Source organism: Danaus plexippus, chromosome 2, assembly GCF_018135715.1.
Source record: "Danaus plexippus chromosome 2, MEX_DaPlex, whole genome shotgun sequence".
Lineage (NCBI taxonomy): Eukaryota > Metazoa > Arthropoda > Insecta > Lepidoptera > Nymphalidae > Danaus > Danaus plexippus.
This window is the reverse complement of record NC_083537.1, coordinates 8,340,946-8,366,082: the sequence shown is the minus strand read 5'-3', so window position 1 is coordinate 8,366,082 and position 25,137 is coordinate 8,340,946. Positions and strand designations below refer to the sequence as shown.

The following is a 25,137-nucleotide window of genomic DNA, read 5'->3' as shown; positions in this document are numbered from 1 at the left end:
GTAGAATTTTAAATTGTTAATGTCACAAACACGAAACGTGCTATTGTTTCAGCAAATAATTCGTGGAAACATTGAAGAGAAATCGGGCCGCACACAAAGGCGCCGCCGAGATAAAGTTTATGTGCCTTAACCTTTGATGAAATTAAAAAAAAAAGCGTTTCCCGTTCCCTATCGAAACATCCCGTAAAATATTTATGAAAATATTTCATTATATAACAGAATTTTAGTAAACAAATACGTATCGGTCTATATAGCTGTAAAAATGTTGCTATAAACCCTTATCTAAAGTATACATTACAAATGTAACGATTTAGGATTTAAGTAAATCTCTCGATAATAATGTCAAGTGACGTAGGTATGTCAACGTATCTTGGGTACGGCTGGCTTAATCCCTTCCCAATGTATCTTCAAGATCTTCAGATCTCGCCGCTCTAAGACCTGATTTATCATAAGATATAAAAAAAAACGATCTGTCAATGAAAAATTTTCTTGAAGTTATGCGATGTAGAATAGCGTGCCTTTAGTGTGAGTTTTTCAAGGATTAGAAATTCCATAGGAAAAACAGATCTATTTGAATTAACCCTTAGAAATATAACTTACTTCATCAATGCTCTTAAAAAAATCATTATGTAATCTTTTCTTTGTCAAGTTAATTTTAACTTTAGTTTTTGAAGGTTAAATTAAATGTATAGTCACTATCGAAATTCTTCACTGTGTGGATAATTAAATAGAAATTAAGTTTTAAATATTTTTTTTAAAGAACTAGGTTCTGTACCTTATAATTAACATAAACAAAAATGTCCGCGTAAATTCGTAAAGATTACAAATGTTATCCTTAAAAGAAATATATATGTAACTTTTCCAATTTTTTACAGTTATTTGTATAATATGTTGTTCATTAATTAATTATTATAATTACATGAAAAAATGAAAAAGTCATCGATTTCGATATAACTTTTCCATGCAATTCAAAAGTAATGAAAAAAAAAACTTTCCTAGTTGCTATAATCGTTCTTATAATGTAAGGTTATATATTTTTTAACAAAATTGCTTCAGTTAAAAACAGTATAATGTAAAAGAATGTCGTTAAAACAACAGTAGGTAAACGATAAAGGGATAAATAGCAAAGGAAATATTATTGTAATCTTTAACTGAAGACCTTCGACTACTTTGATTAATGCCCGGTACAAGAATTAGCGTAAGAAATCCACTTTGATTACAGCTCAGTGATAATGTTTTATGATTTTACAGGGATCCTTAGTAAAATTATCACATAAAAATACATCTACTAAATGAATTATACATATACAGTTATTTTATAATTTTCAAATATATAAAGACTTCATTCTATCGAATTTCGATTTATTTTTTTGTACTTAAGTATATACTATTGGCACCTTGTTGATAATCTTTTGATTCTTCCGTAAAAACATAAATAGTCTGATGTATTATATAGTAAATTAATTTACAATCTAAATTTTGGCTAATCCCCGTTGATAAATGGGATTTAAAATGTTATTGCGACTGATATGAGATATTAAAATGGAATGATAACATTTGATTTATAGATTTTTTAAAATGTTGATAAACAAGCACTGAAACGATGTGTTTAAAACAAATAATTTTTTTCAATGTTACATCAAAATAAATATAATAAGTTATAAAATTAAATGTACTTTTCTACGTAAAATATTAAGGCTAAAGTTTGTATATCTATATGCAAGTAGGATATCATTGTTTATGGATAAATCTGAAATAATACTTGCAAAATTTAAGATCAATTTTATATTGCCATCGAATACAAATTAAATTTGATCTATGAATAGAGTGTAGTAGAATATTTTTAAACTAATACCGTTCACGGGTCAGTGTAAGAATGGTTTAATTTAACAGCAAACATGCTATAGGGTCCTCTGTGAGCGGGTTGTTTATTAAAAATGAAATTAACCGCACTCCCCATACAAGTTAGATCATTATTAAACATTAATTTCCACCAATCCTGATTAATGATCGTCGTGACTCCGCATGTTCCGACCTATTTGAATGTATTGTCGAATTGAATAGTGATACACTCGTACAAATATAACGATAGCTGAATAAAGTGAATGAATTGATTTTTAATAAATTATTAACGTATATAAGTCATATAATTATATTTATGACTGAAAAAAACATGCACTCAACAAAGTAATAAAAAGCACTTAACAAAGTAATTGCGTATGTTAAATTACTTTGCTTCTTATTCATTATTATATACAAATAGTAAACATATATAAAAATCAAGGATATTTAAATTATTTAATTTAAAATTATCTGAATTATTATTTTTATCTTTTTTTTTTAGCTTTCAGTACAAGCCCTTTTTATTTAAGGAGTTTTTTGCCTTGAAAATGTCAGGGAGTGATGAACATTTTAACTTTAAATTTTCCAATGTAATACTTTGAAGTAAAATGACTTTTCCTAACTCTATGATTCACTTATTACACTTTGACTTAGGGCACTTTATTTTGAAGTCAGCTCGCATACTGGATGCATTATGCAATTTGTGGCCGCACCTCTTACAATTAAAATTGCATTAGCCTCGCAAATAGCTGGATAGCAGTGACGCTTAATGCTAATGTTTGGATAAAAATGCAATCGCCTGACATTTATATGGTTAGTGTAAGTAACAAGACTAACTAACAGTAGAATACTAACTGAACTCAGTGAAAATCACGTAGTATTAATTCTTTCAAAGGTATGTATAATTTTCTTCAACACGGCTTTTATAAAACAATTTTATTATAATGAGAGTAGCGTAATAACAATGGTAATGTTAGTAAACAATAAGGCGTGAATAGACCCATAATAATGAAATGTTCAAATAAGTTAAATTATCTTATTACAAAACAGTGGATATTAGCACAATATCCATCTTTACAATTCACCCCATCGCGATGAATGGGGTGCCATTCAATTTTTCGCAAGACTATGAATTCGAGCATACTGTCGCAGCGGAACAATGAATCTAAATAACCATTAATATGTAATAAATACTATGGGGTAATAAAACCGTGTCGCGTAGGGGACAAACAAACAAGTGTAGGCAGCCCTAAACTGTGCAGATTCTGATGGCCCGAGCGTAAAATTTTCTGAGGGACGAAGTCATATCGGAGTTCTGGCGAGGCCAGCGATTGGTTCCGCTCTGAATGACGACAGCTGCACTGTTTCAGATATGAGGGTCGCTCTTCATTAGTGTAGCTTGTCTCCTCTCGAGATGGATGTTTGTTTTTGGACAGCGTGAGTCTGCGGCTGATGGTTACTTGATGATGTGTACATTATTTATGAAGATCGCCCTTAACATCTTAATAATTTATTGAAACGTTTCATACTTGCTTCGTAAAAATAAAGATCTTATAGAATTATTAAGGTATTAATTTAAAAAGAAATATTTCATAGTACCAACTTTATCAAGTAAACAATTTCAGTAAAGCGAACAGTAAAGTAAGCAAAATATTGATAAGCAATTTTTACTTTATTATAACAATGTATATGTCTCCTTATTTATATATTTATTTTAACAAAATGATTCTCTGGTATTCAAAATCAACGAAGCGACCCGCCAAACTAAATAACCGAACAATGTAGTTTCGTTTGCTCCCGCCCGCGGATTAGTGAATCGTAAAAAAGATCCTCGTCCCCCCTTAGGACGTGTTAATTACTAGGGTTGGACGAGGGGTAGAGTAGATGAAAGTCAATTTGCTGCTGCGACATGATACGGCTCATTTCGTCGGGAGCGACAAGTGCGGCACCTGCGCTTTTTCACGGGCCTAGGGGCGTTCCGACGTCCTTTGTGCTCTTTTAGCAAACAATACTGTATTGCATTGTGTCTTTTAAACGTCCCGTATCAAACATACTGATACTCAGATACAAATTCAATGAGGATTCATGAACAAATATTTACATAGTGGAATAAGTTTTAATGATTTACTTTTTATTTTCAGATGAAATTAAATTTGGCATCAATCGTTTGGTGGGTGAAAGAACTGACGAAGAAGATAGCGAGTCCCATAATAATGGGACTTCCAGAGCTGAAAACTTATCACCCACGTCTCGCTGTGGTAGTCCATGTTGGGATCCATCACCTCATTCCCCTCGCTCGGTTCGTTCAAGTTCCCCTGAACTGGAAGTGGATTCCCCACCATCTTCGCCAAGAAGACCGCCAGATACTTCGCCACCATTAAAAAGATCCGAGGCGTTTTCTGTGAGCGCCTTATTAAGACCCGATGCGCCGAGGGTGCAGCCTCAGCGACCATTCTTATATCCGCCGTTACCGTTTGCTGAATTCTTGAGAGATGCAGGAAATCTTGGTTTACCGGGATGGGGAGGCTATAGCAATTTATACCTGCACGCAGTTCAGGCTGCGGGTCCTGAACTTTTAAGGTTGAGGGCAGCAGTACTCGGGGCTCCAAGTCCTCTATCAAGACCTTTACCAATCGGCGACGTATACTCTTGCGTGAAATGCGAGAAGATGTTCAGTACACCTCATGGTTTAGAAGTCCACGCAAGGAGATCCCACAACGGAAAAAGACCATTCGCCTGTGAGCTCTGCAGCAAGACATTCGGCCACGAAATAAGCCTGAGTCAACATAGGTAAGCAATTTTATTCGTTTCAACATATCGACTAACACACGCTTAGTCCATCGAGTACCAATATATAAATCGTTACATTTTCGCCAAACTAATATGAAGAAATGAACATTTTAATATTAGCTCAATAATTTACCAGGGCTGTCCACAGCGTGGAGAAGGTGTTTGAGTGTAAGCAGTGCGGGAAGACATTCAAGAGATCTAGTACTCTCTCGACACACCTCCTGATACACTCGGACACACGACCCTACCCCTGTCAGTACTGCGGCAAACGTTTCCATCAGAAATCCGACATGAAGAAGCATACGTACATCCACACTGGTGAGCTTTTATAATTTTTAAGTTAACTATATACCTACTTTAAAACTTAACTCGACTTTAGTCCATTACTGCTTCCGAACTCCGTGATAATAAATTTTCATCAAGCTCAAATAATATATAATCGATTTAAGAGAAACCATTCATAAATTAATTATATGTAAGAAAATATATTAATGTAGGTTGTATAAAATTTTAATATTGGTTTATTATATATATATATATTTATTTATTAAATTGTTATGAAGAAGCGATTTTAAATGTCCGTCCATGTATCATGAAACAACGTACATATCAACGAAACCATCTCATAATCCCCTTAACACTAACTAAGATAGCAATAATTCAAGGTAACTTAACCATTTACACCCACAGTATATCAAAGTGGGATATCTGTCACAACATCTTAGGGACTTTCCACATAATTAATGCACATTAACACCTAAGATGAGTTAGGGCGTTTTATAATAACGGAGAAGACGGGGCCGTTTGCGGAGCGTTATATAGCGATTGTGTTACAAATACACACGGCTTAAGATAATATCCGACATTATAATAACGACGAACATTGATATACATATAAAACATCACCGGCGTCCTGTATGTTATTGTAACATCGAATTATATAGCGTATATTGTTTGTGTAAAATATTTTAAGAACAAATCGTCCGAACTAAACATCAGTGTGTTTGATGATCATGAATACAAGATGCTGCGGTGGGATGACGTTGTTTCGTTAACACTTAAGCCAAGGGATAAGATCCTTGTGACGCTCTTACGACTACTTAACCCTAAACTGCCTTTGAGATTCTCATATTCTTTGACAATGGATGGGGTAAATCGTTACTGACATACAACGATATTAAAGCTATTATCTGACACTATTTCAGTAAAAAAATGTATCGTATCAGCCATTTTGTTTTATAAAATGTTTTATATGAATAGCAGTAGATAATGTTTAGGTAATTTAATTACTCTATTAGAAACAATTTCCGGTATTGTATATAATCAAAAACGATTTTTTTGAAACCCCACTGGAAAAAAACATCAAACGACTCACTTTAAGGGAGAGGCAGCCAATGAATAATTCAGGATTCAGACCCTTGCTTCGTTGATAATGACATCCGCTGTGAAGATAACGGATCAAGTACTAGCACTTAGGTCTCAGACCATCTAGAGTCTAGACCATAATAGCCTCCTATTTACCTATAGTCTATATTACAATAACATTATACTTTGATCAAGAAATAAATCTATTATTTTAGACATATGTAAAATATTAGGCATATATAATTTATACAAGTAATATATAAAAATATAATTAAATTATCATGTACATAAAACGCTAGAGAAATACCGAGCTTTCAACATCCATACCTATCAAAATATGTACACTTCACCCCAGTTCATTTAAGATGGGTGGGGGTTCCGTGATTCTGCGAAGATTCGCTTTTCATTGCTCTCCTGTAGGTGTGATAGAGATAGCTACATAACAACTATAGTGTGTGATAGAGACGAACAATCTAAGGTCTGGTTAGTTATTGCGTATGTTTCAGGCTATGTCTGTAGATGTGGTGAATTAATTTACTTGAACTGAAATGTTGTTTTGATTGCTGTGACCACTGTTTATTGGAAGGATTGATCGGTTTCTATAGGACGTTAGTGCTATAGAATATAGATTGATGGCACCTACATAGTAACGAGTTACTTACTGGACGTTTATGTACTAACAGTCATTAATTTATTATCAAATTAAATCCTAAATAGAGGTTATATGTACTCATTCAAATAATATACAGGAGGTTGTATGTTTTATATTTACACTTGGCTCATATGTATAACTAATCAAGTTAACCAAGAATTATTAAGTGCTTAGCTGTATTCCTTATTTGTTTGAGTACTTTAATTTCTATATACATATATATGTAAAAGATATATCATTTCACATATAGTGAATCGTACAATAATATTTATTTAAAACACATAGAAAAAAATGCTCCAAATCGTACAAATCCATCATGTAGGCCGCAGAAATAGTGTTGAGTACATAACTGTGAAGTGGGATCGGGTGGAATCCTGTATTCTAGGCTCGTGTCTGATCACCCCGCCCTACGTGTTAATTATTAACAATATCAAATAGTTCACGAACAGCATTTTAATCAGCGTCCTAACTTCTTGATTAATGTGCCACCATGCAATTTATCGTCGAAATTTTATTTATAATTGCGCCGGCTAAATTAAATGGGGAGCTATTAGTCAACGTCAGGACGTAAGACCGCGGAGCGCGATTTGTCACCTCTTAGAACCGGTTTAATTCGACGCTAATTGAGCCGAAGTTTGTTACTCTCAACCCCTACCTGATAGTAATTTGTAAACTTGTGTGTGGGACGCGTGTTACGTACGGAAGTACGTACGTAAGTACGTACGTTTTAAATGATAAATTAATATTATTAATAATTACATGATAGCCAATTAGCGATTCAATGACACTTAAATGTGGAGATATAAAATAAACACAACACTCCGCTTGGAATGATTGAGTAAAGATAAAATGAGAGCCTTAAACGAGAAGGACTCAAATGAAAATAGACGTTGAAATAAGAGAATGGATTCAATGGAGGTACCACCGCGTTATGAATGTTTGATTTCCGGAATGCTCCGGTGAGGCAATTTTTTAAACGTTTTTCCTTCTCTTAATTAGTCAGGGAATAAACAGGCACATTAGCTCTTGCGATAATTACACAGAGGCTGAATTTCTCTCTTCCCTTTTTAAGCCTTTTTGCCATTACTTCCCGATCCCGGTCGCGGTTTGCGGTGAAGAATTAAGGAACATTTAGGAAATTGGTTTGCAATGCTATGCAATTAAGTGATTAAATTATAGCAGCGCTCGTATCTGACGATCATAATTACTATCTGTGTTATAACCATTCATTTTTGATGCAATACAATATATTATGTATAAATCGTTTTGGTTCAACACTTTGGGTAGTTGACGTTTCATTATTTACTACCTAATATTTCATATAAGAATCCATAATAATATTGGTCTATAAAAAATAATTCAATTTATAGGACTGTTACAAAATTTTCCTATATTTACATGAAACCCTCTGATTACATTGAAAAGGCTGCTAAAAATAACAAAAGGACATTTGAAGACATTTTAAAAGAAATTGTTATTGTGTAATTGGATCCGTAAGACGCTGACGATTGTCAGTAGAAACGATCATGACATGCAAATGAGGGTGGAAATCCAAGATTTTCAAAGTTCAATGTAAATTCTCGCTACGCTATATTTTAAATATGTTTAACGTATAACACGTAGTTATATACTATAATGTAAGCCGTATATTTTATGGCGAAATAAACTCGAGGTTAAGGAAAAATCATCTAAACTGAGTGTCCAATCTCGAAACCAATTCCGTGTACAAGATTCAAGTCTTAGAGAATTCTGTCCGCAGTACCGACTGGGAGGAAATCTAAGCGGTCCATAAGGAAGGGGGGTTGGGGGGGCCCCCGGGAACTGAATCAAGGAGTGCTACGTGCCTCGAGTTTAATTAAGGACTCTAGAGGGTCTTCAGATACTTCGATTTTAGTGGCGTTTTCTTTTCATTCCTTAAACACACTCACATAATAAATTTAGACGCTCCTGACGAACGTTTTAATTGTTTACCATTCAAATGTATTTGTTTAATGAATGTTATTGTTTGTTGAATAATTTATATTAAAACTCTAATGATTTTTTATTTTTTGGTAAATTTGTAAGTTATGATGCAGTTACTTAGAGCTACTGGTTTTGATAGTGACGGATCAACTTCACTGTATAAGTGTACAGGAATCCTGACATTCCATTGGAATAAAACAATAAAAACATCAACAGATTTATATTCCGGGACGCACGTAACTCGATCGTCGCGAGGGATGATAGGAATCACTTTTGCTTTCTTGAGAGATTTTTTTTTCTCACGCGAAAAAGTTGACATTTGAATTCGTGCACTCCCATACAATTCCCCCGAGAGGGGGACAATTAAATTAATGCCAGCCCTCCTCGTAACACGACACCTGCATTGTTTCTATTACAAACTGTTGGTGACGTCTTGCTCTTTGTTCGCTATCTCTTACACCTTTCATCTTATCTTGTAACACTTCCTTCGCTTCATTATTAAAGATGATTTTTATTTCATAGACATACCTTCATAGAACTTGACGTCAAAATGCCAATTAATATATGTAGTTCAAAACGGATGTCTCCGGATGTTTCATTCAGAGGGTGTCCTACTAAGTATTTTTCCGATATTTAGCCTTGGGCATACGGGTACGCGACCCCGGATCCTCGAGCCACCACTTTCATACCTCTATCCTCAGTCCATGAAGGTGGTGTCCCGTACCTCCCCTCATTCCCCTTCCTAACCTCTTTCCCCCCTTCTCTATCTTTTCCTTTCCTGGTTTTACCCGGAAAACGGGGTTTTGGAGGTCAGACGGCAGTCGCTCCGTTAAAACCACTCCCGCCACTCTTATGGTTGCAAAAGTTTATGGACTGGGTACGGCTAGGGCGTCGCCGATAAACGACGCGCAGGCACATCGCCCTACACCTGCGATAAGTGGGCAAGGGCTACCGTGTCAAGTACGGGCACGGCTAAAGACGTTAGTACCCCAAAGGAAACTCCGCTTTGCAACGTGGAATATTGGCTCTCTAACCGGACGATGCAGAGAACTCGCAGATGTACTCATGAGACGTCGGGTCCAGTGTGCGTTCCTCCAGGAAACTCGCTGGAAGGGCAATAAGTCTCGGAACATCGGACAGGGTTACCGGCTGATATACACTGGGTCGCCTTCAGGTAAAGCTGGTGTAGCGGTAGTGCTATCTGAAGAGCTTCGGAATGGTCTTCTTGAAGTTGATCGTCGCTGCGACCGCCTGATGCGGGTGCGGGTACTGATCGAGGGAGTGATTACTAACTTGATCAGTGCTTATACTCCTCAGGCTGGATGTAGCGGGTCCGAAAAAGAGTCATTCTGGGAGCAATTTGAAGAGGTTCTACGTGCTATACCAGCTGCTGAAGTAATCATAGTTGGGGGGGACTTAAATGGCCACGTAGGTAGGGCTGCGGAAACGTTTGATCGTGTACACGGTGGTTTTGGTTATGGTCGCCGCAATGCAGAGGGAGAAAATATTCTCAGAACCTGTATTGCGTCTGACTTAGCCGTCGTGAACACGTTCTTCCAAAAGACTACACAGCACCATATCACGTATAAGAGCGGGTCCCACTCAACCCAAATAGATTATCTGCTGACCAGACGGTGTCATATCAGCAAGGTGACTAACTGTAAAGTCATTCCTGGTGAAAGCCTGACGGCCCAACATCGACTTCTTGTCATGGACTATGTCGTTACCCCGAAAAAGAAAGTGGCCGAGAAACGTAAGCCTCGCATCAGGTGGTGGTTGCTGAATGGAACGATGCAGACCAGCTTTCGGGCAGAGGTTGAGAGTCAAAATCTGTCGACTTATACCGAAACTGCTCAGGAAGTTTGGGATCGAGCCCAGTCAGCAATTATCACAGCAGGTAAACGAGTTCTAGGCCTTTCTAAGGGAGGACGGGTCATTGACAAGGAGACATGGTGGTGGAATGACGAAGTGCAGGAGGTGATTCGTGAAAAGAAGACTGCCTTTAAGAAGTGGCAGCAATCAAACTCTCCTGAAGACAGACTAGAGTACATAGCAGCGAAACGTGCCAGTAAAAGGGCTGTTGCCAGAGCCCGCAGTGATAGGTTATCACCATTATATGATACACTTGAAACTGCGGAGGGGCAGAAGTTCATTTACAAATTGGCACGAGCTCGGGATAAGGCGACGCAAGATATCGCAAAATGTCTTAGCGTCAAAGATTCCCAAGGCACGTTGCTGTGTAATCATGCCTCTGTGAAGGAGAGATGGAGATGCTACTTCAAGGAGTTGCTAAATACTAAGCACCCGTGCAGTCTTCCAACCGAAATACCTCCTAATCTTGGACTTATTGCCCCGATAACACCTGACGAAACTCGGAATTGTCTTCGACGCATGAAGAATCGGAAAGCGGTGGGACCTGACGATATTCCGATCGAAGCGTGGAAATCATTGGGCTCTCTTGGTGTGCTCATACTGACGGACCTTTTTAACCGCGTCTTGAACACTGGGACTATGCCACATCAGTGGCGTTATAGTTACATTACCCCTATATACTAAGGCAGGGGCAGTGTTCAAGATTGTGGTAGTTATAGGGGCGTTAAGATCATGAGTCACACCATGAAGCTCTTTGAGCGTATGATCGACCTCAGGCTCCGCCGAGAGTGTACTGTCTCGGAATGTCAATATGGATTTCAGCCAGGATCGGGCACCTTGGACGCCATCTTTGCCATCAGAACTCTGATGGAGGCATACAGGGAAAAAAGGAGAGCTCTGCATGTCGCATTCCTAGATCTGCAGAAGGCCTTTGACTGCGTGCCTCGTCAATGTATCTGGTGGGCATTGCGATTCAAAGGGATCCCTGAGGCCTATATTGACATCATCAGAGACATGTACCGCGATTCCGTTTCAATGGTTAGGACTGCTGTTGGCGATACAAAACCCTTTCCGATCTCAGTAGGGGTTCACCAAGGCTCGGCTCTTAGCCCCTTCTTGTTCAATGTAGTGCTGGACACTGTCTCGGCTAACATCCAGGACCAGCCTCCATGGCTGATGATGTATGCCGATGACATAGCGCTCATTGATGAGAGCAGGTTGACGCTAGAGCGAAGAGTGAACCTCTGGAAGGGTACGCTTGAGAACGGTGGTCTTAAACTAAATGTGACGAAGACCGAGTACATGGCTTGCGGAAGCCCGGACTCTTGCACTATCCATATAGGTCCTGAACCAGCCGTTAAGTCGGAAAAGTTCAGGTACCTTGGATCTATTCTGCATGAGTCCGGAGGCATCGATCACGATGTCCAAGCCCGGATCAGCGCTGCTTGGGCGAAATGGCGTGAGGTCACAGGTGTGGTCTGCGATCGCAGAATACCTACCAAGCTCAAGGGAATAATATACAAGAGCATAATCCGACCGGTTCTCTTATATGGAAGCGAATGTTGGCCAACACTGTCCAGGCACACTCAGGAGCTTCACGTCACGGAGATGAAGATGCTGAGGTGGATGTGTGGCGTAACGCGGGCTGACCGTATACGTAACACATTTATCCGAGGTAGTCTTGGAGTCCGTGACGTAGCGGATAAGCTTCAAGAGAGTCGCCTGAGATGGTATGGCCACGTTGCACGCCGGCCTGAGAATTACGTCGGAAAAATTTGCCTTGACATGTCGGTCCCTGGAGCAAGACCCCCAGGACGCCCAAGAAAGCGATGGCTGGACACCGTGAAGCAGGATATGAGAGCCAATGGACTTACCACCGCGGATGCTAAAGACCGTGCAAAGTGGAGGAGTTTGAGCAGGAAGGCAGACCCTGGCTAATGCTGGGATAATTGCCAGGAAGAAGAAGAAGAAAACGGATGTCTCCAAACAGTAAGAATTTTACAGAACATTCTGTTTATTATAAATATTATTTAAACCTTACGCCCTTTACAAGTGGTCTGCCTAATAAAAACCGTCAAGATAACCCTTGTTCTTTGGGGTCTTTGGGGCCAGCGAGCCCTAACAAGTATCAACCCATGTGCAACCGGAGAACGCACGCGCCGCTAATTCAATAAACACATTATCACGATTAGCTAGTGAGAACCCCGCTGTGCCCTCAACGACCCCAGAGCACAAAGCACTCCCGAAGGAACTGATTTGGATAATTTGCTGATATTAATCATGAGGTCTCATTTAAATAGCCCGGTTTAGGGTTAAGTTTAGTTTCCATAAAAATGTATGTTGCTGCGATTTATCAATGCTTTCGATGAACAATCAATGAATAAGTCATTCATGTTACAATGTTAGTTGTTTTTATCTCGCATGCACGCTTCCGTTCCGAGACTTCCGAGACTCCTAAACACTAAACGCCTATGTTTTTATGTCGTATATCAAAATCGTTATTTTCTATCCGATCTCATTGAAAACTGAGCGCTTATATTTTTCGTTACAACAGGATCCCATTAAGATCTCGTTACCTAAATTTCTTTTAAAGGAATAAAATTATTCTTCTATCAAAATTTAAACTTAATTTTCAGAACAATAAATATTTCTTTGCGTCAAATAATGTGACCCAACTAGTAGGTAGTATGAAATACTACTTAGTGTGAGGCGTGCGCAACGCGTGCCATACACCAGCCACAAACGATTATTGAAACAATAAATTTAATTTAAATCCGATCCATCCATTATGGTTATAATTTCAGGTTGAGCCATCTGCTGTGTAATTTTTAATAACAGTTGTGTATAAATAAATGTACTTATTGAATTTCAATAAATAAAACCTACGTGATTTCTCTTCTAGGGGCTTGAATGTGTTAATATGACTGGCTTATGTCCATTTTACCTACGTACATGTTACATGCAACACTTCAGTCTCAATCGATTGTCAATATCAAGTTATTTCAAAGAATACTCCGACGTATTATAATGAAATTAGCTCCGCGATTGTCGGAGCACAGCACGTGACACGCGCGTGGCTTCCAACTTTTTTTACGCAATTATTAGATTAAGCTTTAGAAAAAGGATTTTTTTACCATTTTTAATTACCTAATGCTCTGCGCTATTATTATTACGTTCCTCCTGTATTATTGTGTAGCTGTTTTTTAAACATTTACCAAAATATAAAGCTTGTGGCACATTAATTATAATAACAAACGCATTCAATAATCGAATTATCCCTGTTTTGATTGGACGCCGCTCGGTGTTCGCGGTCTCAAGTGTTACGATTCGTTGGAACAATGGCGGCAGCATTCAAGTGTTTTCTCAAACCAGCGGAGGCTCCTGCCCGATAAGATAACCTTTATAACCACCAGCATAAAGTCTACAATATAAAAGAGTTGAGAGGTCATATGTGGAAGTGCATTGGAGTGCAACAATAACAGAGCCAAATGTCAGTACATTTGTTAAAATCATACGAAATCTAGTCGGCCATTTAGTTTGTAACGATATTTTTTAATTTGTTACCTCAGTAATTGAATCTGGTACCTACATAGCTTTTACCGCCTATATGTTCTTGAAACATCGTCAAGGTAAAATCTATATTACTCAGAGACCTTACTCGAAATAATTCATCCGCTTCAAACCCAAGCCGTTAGAGAGATTTCGTGTTACCGACACGTATCACACGTGCCAGCCCCAGGCAGATTTGTTGCGGGATGTTCTACTTAGTCTACACTTAAATTATCAGAAAATTCTATGAAAATACTCTCGATAATATATGTAACGTCGATATAATACATTTAGAAATGCTCTATTCATAACCATCCACCCTCACTGTCTCGTTTGATTTACATCGCATAATATGATCCGATAAACCCCTTACCGGTTATTACACGGCTTCAATATGTCACGACTCTCCCACTGTAGTTGATGTATTCAATTCTAATTATTATTTTGACTATCATCTTAAATATATGATTTCACGAATTTTGAATTTCGAATATCCAATTTCGAATTTCGAATTGTGAAAATAATGACTTCGTTTAAACAATATTAATTGGTTTGAACTTCAACATATCACGAACGCAAAACATCTATCAATTTTAAAACATTGAACAGTATGAAATATGTTTCCTTTAGCCGAATTTTTATAAAAAAAAATAATTAAAAATTCATGTGTTTCTCAACTTCAAAGCAACTATGTCTTTACAAATTCTCAGTAGTGATATAACAGCCCTATATAACGAACTACGAGCGTCAAGTGTCCAGTCATAACCTTTCTCCGATATTACCGCATTAGATATAATCCTACTAAATAACAGGCCAACCCTTTTGCGTATTGTCTCCTAGCGGTTGAGTGGCAATTTATTTTGTCATCATTTTATATTGGATCTACAATACATTCGGGATTAGTGTAGGGTGTCAAATTATGAACCAAATATTATATTGTATGCCAGTATATATTAACTGATGCGATTTCAACTATGAATTAATTTTTCGGATTACTGTTTCAAATTATACGGATGGTCGTTTTGATCTGTCGTTTTTGATATTAATATTCGAGCGAATATATTATAATACAAATCGATAATGGATATAGGGATTTTATTGAAATATATACATTATTTAGATTTGATTTCGTATCGAAATATTTATGCCTAGGATAAGCTGTGTAAGTCCAAAAGATTTTAACATCAAAAACATTAATTCTCGTTTGCAATAAAGAGGATTGCTTTCTGAATTTCTTTGAAATTGGTTTTAGTATAGGTGGAGTAGAAATTATATCAAATTAATGTTAATTCTTTTCATAATTTTTCTAAAGTTTCGACTAAGCTTTATCAAATACAAAAATTACTCATTAATATAACACTTATATTTCCAAAAAAATATACATTATTAGGTATTCGTTGATTTATAACATGACAAAAGTTCCTTTGTTATAACTGTTATATACATACATATATTCTTACCGACCGAGAGACGTTTAATGAAAACGACACAGATATATTTCGGCGACTCACCGAACGACCGGTGAATGGACTAAAATCCCAAATTCCAAGCTAACGGTCACAAATACATCGCAATAAGGCAAGTGACTAGAACATTCTGGAATAGTTGGGAACAATCCCGCCGAGACAATCTGCTGCATACTTGACCGTACGCCATATTGTGTTATATCCACACTTGATTACAGAATGCTTATCCGCTTTTATTTTTGACCCCCGAACTTTGACCTGTTCGGTTCGGACATAATATTTGTTCTCAGTAATATCCTTGTTATAACACCGATACTCAGATACTTTGAGCTGTTTAAAATATATGTTGGAAATGCAATAGTGTTATACATTCGAAGATACGATCCATACATACACTTTATATGGCCTTCAGATTATTATATTTGAAATGCACATTCAGTACTCTCTATACTTTATTCAATATAAAGTTTAATATAGAGTATATGCTCAGTTCCTCCAAACATTCAGTTGACCTGAAATTAAGGCATTCTTTCAAATAATATTCTATTTTGTCTCCCCTGAGTCGAGGGCCACGAATTAGCGAATTTGTCAACTGTCAGCGCGGGTCTTATTAGTTAGGGAACACCAATAATCATTTTCACAGCGACGTTTACTTGACGTATAATTTTGTTTTGGGGTCAAAATCTATTTAAAGGTTGGAAACTTTTTAATATACTAGTGCTTTAACAGGACTCTTTATATGAGATATGAATATCAAACGATTTTGATATAAAAAAAAAATAATAATCAAAATATAAATAATTAATGTTGAATGCATGTTAGCGGTCATAAGTTCCGATAACGTCTCTGTAAAGTCACACTTCTCATATAAAACATACAATAGTCGACATATAAATCAACCTCATAAGTGGCGTTTACACAAAACATAATATATCTTACGAGTACGGGGCAAATCGTAAACGTCCCAGGAAAACGACCCCACATTTGTGAGTTGCGACCTCCGCGTAGCTTTTATAGACTTGTTTTGATGTTTTTTGTTATTTAGAATCCATCCTATTCGGTCTATATATTGTTCATTGAGTTATAAGTGACACTTTAGACAAACGAGAATGTGCTATATATATGGCAACACTTTCCGCAGGTCCTTATATACCTGAAGGAAAAACTTCTCAAGGAAATTCCCGAGTACACAAAGTCTGTTTGCGATGCTCTCAAGACAAGATTGAACCATTTTCTATTACAGAAAGCGACAAGATTGAACTGTTGTACGTTTATTTTAGTCTGGTTTGTTTGCTAACTGAAATTCGTTGGATTTAATGGACTTGAGCGTTATTTACAATGGCAATACATTTACCAATATGTTTACATCAATGTATTGGAATGTCGTTTACATATATGGAAATAAGTTGGCACGTAACATTGAATTTATTGCTACTTTAAATATACTTCAGTGACATACCATTAAACGCCATTAATATTAGATAATAGGTCTGACGTTACCTATATATTTCGAACGGGAATACTTAAAAAATTGATCTTCGTTCGGAAACTGGACCAAAAGCGTCAGAAGCGTCGAAAAGCGCCCAGGCTCGGTATATGGTGTCACTAAATAAAAGTACAAGTTTCGCTCCCTGATCGATGATACGTCTCCCATGCTGCCTCCACCCCCTGAAACACCTTCCCCCACACCACGTGTGGGTCGCTGGATCGTAAAACGGGATTCTCGTGAAATCCGCACTCCACTGGCCGCGAGAATCACGCCAGCTTGTGCGGATTTGTTGAAATATAGCAGAGGAAACTTGTGTTGCCACATACGGTATTATTACTACCCAGTCATTGTACGATGAAAACGATACAATATGAATACATCTACAAGATTCTTTAAAATACGTTAATTTTATATGAAGATTTTGTAAATATTTTAGCGTCTGCGCTATCTCAAAAGATGAATATATCTCGCTACCGGAATAAAGTAGTGTGCACTCGCTTTAATTCAAAAAGCGCAGCTGAATTCTATGTGCACTTAGCGAGCACAGCTGGTGGATTAAAAGTGCACATTATACACATAAATTTACTCGATTTCAGTTTGTTGGCTTTTGATTTTTTTAATACACGTGTTTTACTGAATATCATGTCAGATTGACATTTATTATTTGGTGTTTATAGACGTATACAATCGTAGGAGTGTCAGTGTTTGTAGATAATGCTTGTTATAGTTTTCAAGTGGACAGTTGAAGGTTTGGTATAGGTCCTATATTTAAATAGTTCTATACTTTACATCAAGTAAGGTCCTAAGTATTTTATAAAAGTCATTAAGAGATCATCGCGGATAAAATTACTGGGATAAAAAAAAGCAATTAAAAAAACCACTCGCGTTGAACTCTATTAGAACTGCTATAGGGACGAAAATCATATATTTTTTAATTCAACAAACTCACAAAACAAAGAATTCGAAATGAAGTTATGTAGTAGGTACATCATCCCCCCAATTTTCTGAACCGTTTTTTTAAGCCCGTGAATTATTAAAGCACAAATTATTGTTATCGTGCACCTCGAAGTGTTCGGATACCGTTCAAATATTCATGAAGGTTTTTTTTAAACCAAAAAAAAAAAAAAGAAAATCACGCCTCAGAAATAATTGAATTAAATTTAGGTACAAATTCCGTGTGTCATTTTTATTTGCCAGCTGTACTTAGTGCTTTGTGCTATAGAAAACGGATCGAGTTAATTTTTCCATAGAGGTAGTACATACCTTTTCATTTCTATTTCTCTATTAAAACATATTGATAATCACGCCACACTTAATATGCTTCTTGAAATCTTACAACCATAGCACTTTAAATTTCGAGCATAATATTTAATTCAGTAAAGCCAAGTCTCCATAAAAATCCGGTGACGCTGTACAGATGCCAGGGACGGATTTGGTAATTTAATTTTATTTATATCTGTTTTATTGCTAATAGCTTCGATAATGGCCGGTAATGATTTAGGGGACGAGATTGCTTTCACAGTTAGAGTATGAATTATTTTTATTATCATTATACTTGTGGATGAGATATGAAATATTACGATCGTGTTTTATATAAGATTGCTTTGGATTTCATGATTTAAAAAAAAATTAAAAAAAATTTTCGACGATATTTATGTGTTGTGTATTTCATAGAAATTGTACATTCGTTAATTTTGTTAATATTGAATATTTATAATCATTTTTGAAGTAAAACGCCGACGCGATCTATTCTAGACACAACTCTGTGTTTTATCCGGGATTCGGTATCCGGATTTATTATACCCGGGATTTATGGTTATCTCTCGCCCGGCTTCAATCAGGACTCGATACTTAAGAGAGGAATTTTAAACCTCGCTCGTAGAGAACACGGTCCATTGGATTTTGTATGAATCTATCGATTTTTATTAATGAACAACGTATTTCATTTTGGACTTTAAAGAAGACGCTAAAAATATATTCTGATGTGAACCTTGTCTAACCTAAACCTTTTCTTTATTATGTTAAGTATATCGTGGCTCAACACTCGTGAAGTTCAAAGTTTATAATTTTTTTTTATAGTATAACTGTCTGTGCCCGCGACTTCGTCTTTGCGGAAACCGTATTTTATTATTGTGTATATGATAGATCCGAAATAAATATTTTTTTGTAAAATAAAAGTTACGCCTATTTTACTGATTATTACGTCGACAATCTTACATGTGGCAGACAGACAAAAAATAAAAAAAAAATATATATATATATATGTACCGCATGTATGTACATCGATACATCATACTTATTTGCATAGATTTACGAATTACGATATATGTATATATCGTTTAAAATATTACTCATATAAGCCTCACTAATATTTACATACAATATTCATATAACATATATAATAAAGTGCATGCTCTAAATTCGTATGATAACGACGTGACATAAAAATCTGTGGAACCGGTCGTTAGGTACACAGCTTCCTTTACAACACTATAACGGATAACAGCCTGGAGAACGGATCATAATAACAATTTCATATTGTAACTTTGAAAATGACGTCACAAAAATGACGTCACATTAATATTGTACATAACGAAACTATACCCCTGTGAAATAATTCGATTATAATCCATATCTTTATGTCTCTTCATCTATATCTATCTAATGTTGTATGTTTTGCGATCTGTCACAGCCTCTCAATACGTAAGTACTTTAAGTTTCACGTTACACTTCAAACGGTTGAAGCGATTTGATGCTAAAAATGTTCATATAAAATGTCAGAGTTCCGTAAAATTTCCCCAAACAGTCGATTGTCTTCGCATCTTCCTTCGTCGGGTCTCAAAGGCCCCGAGCGCTATTAACAACTCGGTCCCTAACAGTAATTACAGTGTTAAGACTTAACAAGATTTTACGCACTTCGCGGACTTTAAATGTAACGAGTGACGCCGCAATACGTCGTGTTTAACAACTTCTTGCTTGTTCTGTTTTGCATTTAGGAACGAATTATCATACATCGCTTTAATCATACAGTTTGAGAATATATAATATTAACATTGTTATAGAATATCACTGATTATGACCAACTATAGTTTATTATCTATGAGCGTGTAACGTGTATTGATATGTGTCGTATATGAGATAAACAATCATCAGAACGGCTTATTCGTAGCGAGAACCGAAACATCTTCAGTGAAATCTCTCAAAGATGGAGGACTAACGAGGGCGAACTCTGATTTCCAATTCAAAGGAAAATTGCGATCCATATCGTTGTGGGCCCTGTGGGGAGCCCCCCCGTTGCTATGCGACGCGGGGTGGAGCTCCCGCAATCACGGCCAATAGCACGACGGATATAAATTGGTCTGTTCGCGACAAGTACGAACAAGATGGGAGAGGCCTCTCGTTTCCTCTAATGAAGTCGCCAGTCGCCAGTCGCTAGTATCCAGACCCCTTGATTGACGGATTCAACGGACCTTTTTCGGAAGCCACCTAATTGTTAGGTATCGCTGACTTGATTTGATAGGTATATCTACTTTATGTATTATCATTTATTACACTATACGATCGACGTTTTGAACCGAACTGATCTTCATAAGGACAGTATTACGTAAAATAGTTACAATAATGTTTCAGCTTCGTTTAAAACTGTTATATTTGTCGAGGCGCTCTATAAAAATATTCCTCACATTCGGTCCGAGTGAACGCGACAAAGAAATCGCGAACAAAGGGCGATATTAAATTCCCGAGAATCTCGATACATAAACTGGTAATGGCCGTATATAACGATATAAAATTTTTGTAGTCCGTTGCGCTGAGAATCCGTAATGCCGTACGCACAGATTACGGGACTCGTATTAATACTCGCTCGCCAATGTGTTCAGGGCTTAGAGTCATCACAAATATAACTGTAATAAACATTGTGTATAATATAATTTAATTTAAATCAAAAACATCATTGAAATATTAAATTAGATCACAGTTTTGTTGGTTATATAAATATAAATATATAGAGTTTATTAGAATACAATTTAATATTGATTTAAATACTATAGTTCAAACAACTTCTTATACATGGCGGCATAAATTTGTTTAATTTATATAAATTTATAAATAAACGTCGGCAACCCTAGAAAACATCTTCAGACACGTGAAGAGGATCGATACGGGTCCAGCACAGATTACCTATCAGCATCCCATATATACAATTATCATAGTTTTCACGGATGTCTTATGAGATACTATCCAGTACCGATCAATAAATATTATTATACAGTGAGATCTAAGGTTTTCGCTAGTTTTATTTATTTTAAATGAAACTAATATTTTTCGGATAAACTACATACTCCCGACGTTTCGGTTACTTTTCAGCAACAGTGATCACGGGCAGACGAGATCCGAAAAATATTAGTTTCATTTAATATTATTATACAGTGTTGCTATTTTATATATTATAAGTATATAGGTATATTATTTAAAGAGAATTAACGTTGAAATCTTAAACGAATATCTTTATTTATGGTTTCGAATTTGAGAAAATATTTCTATCTTTTAACATATACGATATTGATTGAACCCTTGCTTATTTATTGAGTTTCGTTATTGTTATATAGTTGTTATATTGTTATATATTATTATTTGGTATATATATATATATATATATATATATATATATATATACCAAATAATAACAACTATGTTTTGTGTTTCTCGTCCCGTTTATTGTTATGTTTACAGTGAACTTTGAGTATGAACGTACGTTGGCTAGTGAGTTTAAATTAAACCGTAATATCTTACTAACAGTTTAAATGGAACTAATATTTTTCGGATTATACTACGCGTATTTAATTTCCAAAAAAAAACTACATTGGTACTACCGAAGTTTCGGCTACTTTGCAGCAACCGTTATCATGGGCAGACGAGATGTCGTCTAGTCCGAAAAATATAAGTGTCATTTAAATGAATACTCGCGCAAGTCTTAGATCTCATTACTAATAGTCTTCTTCGTAAAATGAACTGGATACCGGATACATTTCGGTTTCCCATCCGATTATTATATAAGGATAATAACTGTAATATTATTTAATTATTACGTATTGTTTTTTTAACCTCCTATGAGATGAGAATAAAACTAATATTTTTTTAAAGTCATCAAAAAAAATCTTCTTTTCAGACGCTATTAGGAAAGATTATGTATCTTTTTCTGAACTTTCACATCGTAAATGATTATGCAACTTCTAAAGTATGTTTAAGTGACAATTTAAACATTGTTTCAGGTGAAAAGCCTCACAAATGCCAAGTATGCGGCAAGGCCTTCAGTCAGAGCTCAAACCTGATAACGCATTCGCGGAAGCACACCGGCTTCAAGCCTTTCGCCTGTGACCTGTGCGGGCGGGCGTTCCAACGGAAGGTCGACTTGAGGCGGCATAGAGAGACGCAGCACGCGGACCTGAGACAGCAGCATATGCCGCATACTGACGTGCACGCCATGCATGCTGATATGCATGTCGGAGAACGCATGGGTGAGTGTTGCATGCATGAAATATTAACCTTAAGTTAGTATTATTCATATAAAATCTAAGTTTTATTAATATGGATACTGAACATATTTTATTTTCTTTATAATATAAAAGATTGTAAAATAAATCTAGTAATAAATAAAACTAAACTATATCCTTAATGAACATTCAGTATACACAGTAGTGTAGCGATAAGTATATTTAATTCTTATTAGGTAAAAAATCTCTACTAGAGAATATTCCATTAAAAATTCTTAGGAACATCTCAAACAACACTGGCTACTTTACACATGAGAAGAATTATTTAAAGAAAAAAGACATTTATAGGACTCCAACTTCTAATAAAGATTGACTTTTGCCTTTTGTCAATAAGACTGTCTTAAAACAGTATAATTTTGTATTAAATCACTCTTCCGTCGATCGCGTGACAAATAAAGTGTGATAACAAATAAAGTATTAAAGATGGTAGTTTTTATTCTACCTGCTGTAGTGATCCTTTATATAAGCAAATATTAACTCGTATACAACATTTGGTGCTGATGATGTCTGTATTCACAGATCTCCGCCAACCACATCCGGATCTTCGTCAACCCGATTTCCGGTTGAGTAGCGGAGTGCCCCCCCTCCAGCCGCTGCCTTCCTGAACCACAACCGCCTTCGCGCCATGGCGCTAAGGCTTCACACAACCGAAGGTTCCCGACCCCTTAACCATCACGTCAGAGGTTAAATCTTTTAACCGTCTACATAAATACCAAAGAACTATAGTGATTTTTACTTCAGTTATAAATCCCATCTCCATGTTAAATGTTTTATAGTGTTTACACAGTTTTTTAGGTTTTGTAAGAGTTTTAATATAATTTATTTTCTATGTATGTAGAGAGGATACCGCCAAAGACATTATATGTGAACTATTGCACCAGCACCTCTAGATGTAAAGTATTTAAGGTAACTTAAGTGATGTCGTAAGCTTTTGATCTCAGTGTAAAATTCCTGGCTGTTGTGTCTACGTTATAAAATGCAAGATAATATATATGTATAAAAAATATTAGGATACAAGAGATCATTGTGAGGGCGGTTTACGTATCGAAGATATAATTTTCATCATTATGTACAAATTAATTTTACTCTATATATATAATTAATTTAATCGCACTGAAAACTGATACATTCAAGGTAGAAATAAGTTGAACATTTATTTTAAGATCAATGTAGTCATTCCGATGAAACATCTCTACGTACACATAGTATATAGAAAGCTTGTAATAAGATTCAACCAAAAAAAATATATAAGACATTTAATTTAATTTGAACAAAAAGTAGTCTAACTCACGCTTGTATTAGATGTTAAATTTACATATAAATAATAAAAAAACATTGAAAGAAAAACTCAAAACTCACACACACGTTAACGCTCACTTTACTGTCACACAACAGCGTAATCTGTTGTCAAGTGAAATCCGTTATGCCAAACTACAATATAAATAATAGTCGATATTGTATATAAGAAATATTTAAAAAATAAATCAGTTTCATACGTAATCTGTATACGAATGTCTTATAATCTCGTGTCTAGTTGTATAGATCGTCAGTTCGTTACGATTTTCATGTTTACGTTATAAATATATATATATATAGATTTTTTTTCATCAGTCATACAAATAGGTAATATTTGAGTATCACACAAGTGGCAGGTCTTTTTGGAACATTTGTAGATAGTGTTTAGATTCACTTACGTATTTCATTAGTAAATTACAGGTACGTTGTTTTATCGTGTTTGTATAGCCTCTGGTGTATTGAGAGATATTATTCTTTAAGTTCTGAAATCAGATTTTAACGAATCGTTATTCATGTTGGAGCGTAATATGTAAATATTGTATAAAGTATAACATAATCGTGTTAACATAACCCAAAGACGAACGTGCAATCCAAATGTCATTGTAATATCTATTATATACCTATTATTAGCACTTAAATAAATAACTATGTATATTATAAATCGTCATTTTATTTATACAAAAACACCTATTTAAATAAAATATATAAAAAATATGTTTTAAGTATCTACCTACTTTTCTGTCGCTGTAATATTGTGTTTGTGTCATTTAATAATAATCGAATGAACGAAAGGAAAAAATATTAAAATTACGTATTTTCATAGTCTCTTGTTCTTGGGAACTGAAATTGAGGACCAAAATCACCCTTAGTGTGTACATTCCTTTGAACCCCCAACTCAGAAGAGGGCGGTTATAAGTGTGACATAGATGTTTGTCTGTGTGTGTATGCGTGTCTTTTTGTTGCATCGTATCTCTTAAATCTATCGATGTGACTTTTTTATTGAAAGCTAGTTTCCGTGGGTAGTTTTTAAAAAAGTTTTATTAATATCGCTCCAAAAGTGAGAGAGTATCAGATTATTTCCAAATTGTAAGGCATTTTTTTCGTATTTTTTGATCAAGTCCTCCACAGTTACCAGTGTAGAATAGGTTTCCTTTAACATCACTTTAAATAAGAATTACTATAATTAAGATTTTCATTTACGAAAATTTTCTATAACGTTTGAAAAAAAATCTAAAAATAAAAATATATACAGACCATATATGACTCGGGAGATGAAATATGTAGAGTTCGGTATAAAAAAGT

At 35.8% G+C, this 25,137-nt stretch overlaps 1 protein-coding gene across 1 annotated transcript in view; it reads left to right on the top strand.

Annotated features, from left to right (window-relative positions):
- LOC116765212 (zinc finger protein Gfi-1) overlaps positions 1-24,496 on the top strand; it is a 37,201-nt gene extending 12,705 nt beyond the window's left edge. The window contains exons 3-6 of the mRNA XM_032654625.2: positions 3,984-4,632; positions 4,769-4,950; positions 22,258-22,503; positions 23,059-24,496. Coding sequence (XP_032510516.1) covers positions 3,984-4,632; positions 4,769-4,950; positions 22,258-22,503; positions 23,059-23,144 — 1,163 coding nt within the window. The 3' untranslated portion in view covers positions 23,145-24,496. The remainder of the gene's footprint in view (positions 1-3,983; positions 4,633-4,768; positions 4,951-22,257; positions 22,504-23,058) is intronic.
- Positions 24,497-25,137: the final 641 nt, after the last annotated feature.